At 50.1% G+C, this 7,154-nt stretch overlaps 1 protein-coding gene across 1 annotated transcript in view; it reads right to left on the reverse strand.

Annotated features, from left to right (window-relative positions):
- Positions 1–5,132, reverse strand: part of CPZ (carboxypeptidase Z) — a 30,443-nt gene extending 25,311 nt beyond the window's left edge. Inside the window, exon 1 of the mRNA XM_083630429.1 lies at positions 4,907–5,132. Coding sequence (XP_083486555.1) covers positions 4,907–4,991 — 85 coding nt within the window. The 5' untranslated portion in view covers positions 4,992–5,132. The remainder of the gene's footprint in view (positions 1–4,906) is intronic.
- Between the last annotated feature and the right edge of the window lie 2,022 nt (positions 5,133–7,154).

Below are 7,154 nucleotides of genomic sequence, written 5' to 3' on the forward strand. Positions count from 1 at the left end.
GAAATGGGGGAATTAATAGCAAGTTTTATATCTCCCATTATAGTCAATGGGCGTGAAGCAGCTTCAAATTTAACATATCAGAGTTGGACCCAAATACTGAATCAAAATGATACAGCACAGATTCAAAACGGGTGGAGCTGTTTCAAAACACAGCAGATACAAGGCAGATATTGTGGTCGCTGCACACATTTAAAAAATGGGATGTACATTCCAATGCTGCATAGCTAAATAAATAGTTTCTCCAGCTTTGTATTTCTGGAATTTACCCTGTAAGGAATGATGGATGGATGACAAATAAACCAACAGAAATTATCTCTGCACATGGAAGGAAACTTTCTCTAAAACATAACCCTAGGTTAAACTAGAGCATGGTGCTGATGATGCCAAGGTTGCAGGTTTGATCCCCGTCTGGGACAGCTGCATATTCCTGCATTGCAGGGGGTTGGACTAGATGATCCTCAGGGTCTCTTCCAACTCTACCGTTCTATGATTCTATAACTTAACCAATCTAACGTTCCAATATGATTTGTAGCGTATCCCAGATTGCTAAAGAGATTGCAGGATATGTGGTACATACCTCCACCTTTGGTGGGAATGCCCCCTGGTTTAATTATTTTGGTTGGCAGTTTTCAAAGAAATTGAATTTACTGTACAGTGGTACCTCAGGTTAAGAACTTAATTTGTTCTGGAGGTCCGTTCTTAACCTGAAACTGTTCTTAAGCTGAGGTACCATTTTAGCTAATGGGGCCTTCCGCTGCCGCCGTGCCGCCACCGCACAATTTCTGTTCTCATCCTGAAGCAAAGTTCTTAACCCGAGGTACTATTTCTGGGTTAGCGGAGTCTGTAACCTGAAGTGTCTGTAACCTGAAGCATCTGTAACCCGAGGTACCACTGTATTCAGTTTGCCCCACAGCTTTCCCTTTTGCCTTTGTTTGAAGGTAGTAATAATGACATGAAATCCAACAAACTTTAAATTCTGCAAGCCTTTCTATAGTCCAAAAATAGAAAACGTTATCTGGCCTCTGTATTTCCTCATGACTGAATAATGTTTGGAACTTTGCTTTGCTAGAAAAGATAACTTGGCATTTAGGGCTATTAATGGCACTGCAAAACTGGTCTCTTTTCATTCTGTATGGGAGGAATTCATCTTTTATGCAAATACCTATCAGTTGCATCAAATGTTACCTGCTGCTTCCCTGGACTTATGGAGCATGTGGTCCTTAAAAAAGCACTGATATTATTATTATTATTATTATTATTATTATTATTACTACTGTTATTATTATTATTTGTAACTTTCATGTACCCTTTACATATGCACTATTGACCTGAATTCAATATCCTGTGTTTGTGATCCAGAGATCTCTTTTGCATTTTTCTGATAAACTTGCTTATACAAAAATCCAATAAAAATATTAAAAAATAAAATAGAAATGATGAATGGACATAATGCACAATGGTAAGTGCTACAGCTGGATAGAAAGGAAAAATAAACAAAGAAAAGGAGGCAGGTTTTCCAACTTCCTCTCCTTTTCCCCTGACGGGGCCTCACCATGCCTGGCAACATGACTGGAGCCTGTGTCTGCCACTGAGCTGACCCAGCGCTTAGAAGTAGAGATGGAGCTCTTCTAACTGCTCCTGCAAGCTACAGCTGGGGCCTTGGCTACCACAAGTCAGTTGTGGAGAGCTCTGGCCATGGCTGCCACCCTCCTCTTCTCTCTGATAGTAGCAGCCCCAGGTAGCCAGATGACCCACATGTAATGGGGGGGAAGCAGGGCTGGCCAGGGCCATCTTGCCCCTTGGCATTTTGCTTGGGATGCCCTGCCTCCTCCTCTTCCTCCTCTGCAAGCATGCCATAGCACCACCACTGTCTCCTCCACAGCTGTGCTATGCCACCACCAGCAGCAGCAGTGGCAGGTCATACCGGTGCCAGAGGAGCCAGCGGGGGTGGGGTGCACTCACAGCAGAAGAAGAGGCAGCACACCACAGCCCTCAGACCCACATCTGCTGTCCGAAGAGCCCACCTCATGTTGCCTCATGAGTGGGTGGGCCAACTCTGGGTAGGTTGCTCCTGGGCCTTAAAATAGCAACTCAGTTTACAGAGATATATGGAGACAGCTACGAATAAACTGGGGATGCTATTGATATGTGTGTAGGTCTTTTGTCTTAAGGGATGGAGGTACCACCAAAATTTAAATTCCAGTTTTTAATTTTGAAATTTGCACCCATATATACATTAGCATGTATGTTTTATGCAAATTCGTTTCCTCTTTTTGGTGATGTTTATCCTCCTTGTGGGACACAGGTGGCGCTGTGGGTTAAACCACAGAGCCTTGGGCTTGCCGATCGGAAGGTTGCCGGTTCGAATCCCCACGACGGGGTGAGTTCCCATTACTCGGTCCCTGCTCCTGCCAACCTAGCAGTTTGAAAGCATGTCAAAGTGCAAGTAGATACAATAGGTATCGCTCCAGCGGGAAGGGAAACGGCATTTCCGTGCGCTGCTCTGGTTCACCAGAAGCGGCTTAGTCATGCTGGCTACATGAACCGGAAAAACTGTCTGTGGGCAAACGTCAGCTCCCTCAGCCAGTAAAGCAAGATGAGTGCCGCAATCCCAGAGTCGTTCACGACTGGACTTAACTGTCAGGGTCTTTTACCTTTACCTTTATCCTCCTTGCAGCAGTGCATAAGTGGCCACTCTAGGTCATTGGCTGGCTGGCTGGATGAATGAGAGAGAGAAAATCCATCTAGACAAATGCCCTTGCTTAGAAGGACCTCTAGATCTGTCAGTGCAGATGCAATTTGCTTTGGCTTCCTCCACTGCTGTGGAGTTGCACTCCTCTTGAAGAATCAGGTGTGCAGCTAGGTAGTGTTCCCGGACCCAGGTTTACTCCTGAATGCTCAGGGAGCTGCTGTGGCAAGGACTGCCTTTGCCCAGCTGAGACTGGTACACCAGCTTCAGCAATGTGTAAAGAAGGCAGATTTGACCATGGTCACACATAACTGAGTCATATCAAAGAGTACTATAATGCTCTTCATTTGGAGCTACCTTTGAAGAGTGTCCAGAATCTTCAGCTGGTTGCAAAATGCTGCAGTCAGACTTTTGACTGATTCCAGATACTAGGAACATGTGACTTCTTTGCTAGATCTTCATGACCTGCTAGTCAGTTTGTAGGCCCACTTCAAAGTGCTGGTGACTTAGGACTAGGATACTTGAAGGACCATCTCCTACCTTAGGAACCTGCTCATTCCCCAACGTCACCAGGATGGGCCCTGTTTCATGTCAAGCTGACCTTGCAGAAACAAGGCTGGCCTGAGACATTTTGGCGCCTGAGGTGAACCACAAGGGAAGAAGGGGTGAGTGAAGATTTACATCAGGAACATGGGGGAGGAGTAAAGATCTACATCAGGAACAGGATGGGGGATCAAATCAACCTGATCCAACAGTTGTGGGAATCAAAGGCCATGGGGGTAGACCTGGGCAGAGAAGAGGCCTGCACTGAATCATGCTGGATGGACGCAGAGCCCAGGAGAACCCAGCAGGCAGCCCCCCATCATTTTCTCCCTAGGGGTAGGAGACCAGCAGCACCTCCTATTTCCCCAAAAGGCCGCTGTAGAGGCAGCATTGGAGGGGAGGCTCCAATGAATGTGCTGTAGCCATTGCTACCACTGTGACGGCAGCAGTGGGCGATGCATTCCTTGGACGTCTGATCTTTTGCCCCTGTGGGTCCTGCCGCCTGAGGCAGTCACCTCACCTTGCCTTATGGATGGACCAGCCCGGCCCTAGAGAGACAAGTGGCCACTGTGAGCAGGAGCACCTTTTTCCAGGTTAGACTGCCATGCCAACCACAGCCCTACAGTAGGCATAGAGCTGCCTTTGAAACTCCACTTAGTTTATATGATGGCTAAAAGACTGTTAACTGAATCTGAGCTGTCTGAGCACATCATATTGTTTTGCCATCTTCACCAGCTCCCAGTCAATTTTTGGCTCCAAGTCAAGGTGCCGGTTTACAGAGCTGGATGCTTGATAAGATGCCCATCCCTGCACCAAGCTCCTCTCCTGACTCTTGCTAGGAAGCCAAGCCTCCCCATTGGCTCAGATTGCCCAAGGAGGCCAGTTCAGGGTTGGAGCAGGTTCCTTGGCTCTGAAAGACCCATGGGATGCCACGAAAATATGCCACGAGGGACCCTGCTGCCTGCGTTGCTGGCCCAAGCCTACCAGCGTTAAATGTCAAGGCTGGGATCAGTTCCCTGGCTGCGTTCTAGGGACAGGTTGTGGAACTGGGTACAATGAAGGGAATCATTTCCCTCCCCCAAAACTTTTTGAGCCGCCACAAATGCTTCCGAATATTTATAACAATAAACAGAAAGAATGGAGATGAGTATATTATACAGGAGGAAAAAGAATGATCTTACAGTGTTTGCCAACCTGGTTCTTAAAACCTGGTTTTTGAAGGCAGCGAGTAGGAGATGAGAAGATGAGCAGAGCCGCCGCCCCCCCCCCTTTAGCCCCCTCTTTCTGCTTCCTCCAACCGGGAGCTGAAGTCCCAGGGCCTGATGGAGCGCGCAGCAGACGGAGGCACCACCGGGGAATGAAACTTACTGGTTTGAAGGAACCGTTTCCTCCTTCTCTCTTTTGAAGGGGGCCACGCTCAAAGTTAAATGCACAGGAGGCCAAAAGCGCGCGCCCAAAATTACAGGCGAGGGACCGTCCCCTTTGATTAGAGTCTGGCCAAGACTCTGTTCCTGGAAAGAGGAAATCTCACGTCTCTCCGCATCCTGCAGGGACGGTGCGATCCTGCTCTGCTCTGCAGGAGGAAGCCCTTGACCCGGCGCTTCAATGGCAAAAGCGCCCCCCCTGCCCAGCTCCCCCTCTCCCGAAGCGCCGCATTGTGGCTGATCGCCTTACCTTGAGCCCCCTGGCCGGGCTGGCAGGCGGGGGCGGCGGGGTGCAGGGCGCCCACGAGGGCGCCCACGAGCAGAGGGAGCCACATGCCGGGGCCCTTCGCGCGTGGCCGACGCCGTGATGTGGCAGCACCGGCCAGCGGCTCCTCCACGTCGATGGAGCCACACGCGCGCGCTGCTCTCTGGCCAGCCGCGAAGGGACCGAGCGCGCTGCAAGTGCGCGCCCGCGTATTATGGGATATACGGCGCGGGGATCGGGTTACAGCGGCTGGTATTCCTGGGTGGAAAAACAGATTTATAGGAGCCTCGGGCTGGGAAGGGGAATAGGGAGGAAGCGGGGGGTGGGGGGCTCCTTTTTCTCCGCCAGGCGCGCACATCCTGCCAGATCTGGCCGCTCCAGGGACGGCCCCCTCCTCCTTCTCCCTGAGCGAGCAAGACCCCAGCAGCACGTTTGCTGCTGCAGCTGCTAGTGCACCGATACTTCAAAGCCAGCCCCCGCGGCCCCCCACCCCCGACTCGCACGTGGGTCAAGACCCAGGGTCAAGGCATCTTTCGGCCAGCCTCCCCCCCAACTCTTCGCTTAGCGCTCAAGTCGTGGAAAGGTAGAAGGCAAGGCGGCAACAGCGCACCTGTTCAGGGATCCAGCCAAGCCAACCTGGAACAGAAGCTCTGTTCCGGCGACCTTGTTTAAGGTTACCAAGCCCCAAACTAGAGGGCTTCATTGCTATTTAGCAAGGTGGGGGGCGGAAGGGGTCCTGGAATGTAGAAGGGAACAAAGGTGGCTTTTCCCTCTCCTGGAATATCCTCAAATGGCATGGCTTTATTGGGGAGTGGGGTACATTGGTGCACATTTCTCTCACGCCCATTCTGAGGTTCTAAGTTTTGACACATTCAGTTTCTGCAGCACCCAACTGTTCTGCGGGGACAGGCGGTCCAGGTGACGGACCATTGGGCCTCAGGAGCTCTTTAGGGGAAATGGCACAGGCAGGCTTGCCCCTTCAGTGGCGTAGCGTGGGTTGTCAGCACCCGGGGCAAGGCAAGTAATTTGCGCCCCCTAACCCGTGGATTTGCACCCCCTAACCCGTGGATTTGTGCCCCCTAACCCGTGGATTTGCACCCCCTAACCCTAACGCCCAGATGTTGCGCCCGGTGCAGCCGGCCCCCCCTGCACCCCCCCACGCTACGCCACTGTGCCCCTTTTTCTCTCTTAAAAGCTCTAGCCTCCAACCAGCCTCTTTCCTTTCTCCACACAAGAAGTCAGTCAGTCACAGAGCTGTGGGGGAGCTGCTTTTCTGGGACCAGATGATCTCCATGAGTCACAGGAAGTTAAATATTGCCCCACTCAGCATTCTTTGCTCATGCCCCTTCCCGGGAAGTTAGAACTGCCAAAAGGGAAACTGGTCAAGTTCTGAATGTGATCTTTTCAGGAAGAATAACGCCAAACAGAACAGGCTAGAGCAGGCATAGGCAAACTCGGCCCTCCAGATGTTTTGGGACTACAACTTCCATCATCCCTGACCACTGGTCCTGTTAGCTAGGGATGATGGGAGTTGTGTCCCAAAATAATAATAATAATAATAATAATAATAATAATAATAATAATAATAATATCTTTATTGTCATTGCCCCCTCTCAGGGACAACGAAATTACTTGACTGCTCCATAAAAACACTAATTAAAACAATACAGTATAGTACAGCAAGGAAGATTAGATGACTTTCAAAGTCCAGGCTTCCCATTCAGGGCCGAGATCGCTCTGGAGAAGAAGCTGTTCTTAAGACGGCTCGTTCTTGTCTTCATCGTCCTGTATCTCCGTCCCGACGGCAGGAGCTTGAAGAGACAGTGACCAGGATGCGATGGATCTTTTACTATGTCCAGTGCCTTCCTATGGCACCTTGTGGCATAAATCTGCTCTAAGGTGGAGAGTGGGCAGCCAACAATGCTCTCTGCTGCCTTAACAACTCTGCACAACCCCATCCTGTCCTGGGTAGTACAGCTTCCGTACCACACACATAAGCCATAAGTGAGCACGCTCTCAATGGCACAGTGATAGAAGGCAAGCAGCAGTTTCTGCGGAAGATGGTTTTTCCTTAGAATTCTCAAAAAGTACAGTCTCTGCTGCACCTTCTTCACAAGCCCCCTTGTGTTGACACTCCAGGACAGATCCTCTTGTAATTCAATGCCCAAAAATCTGAACGTTGTTACCCTCTCCACACAGGCCCCATCAATCAAAAGTGACTGGATATTGCTCT

Source organism: Podarcis filfolensis (genome assembly GCF_964270895.1).
Source record: "Podarcis filfolensis genome assembly, chromosome: 9".
Taxonomy (NCBI): Eukaryota; Metazoa; Chordata; class Lepidosauria; order Squamata; family Lacertidae; genus Podarcis; species Podarcis filfolensis.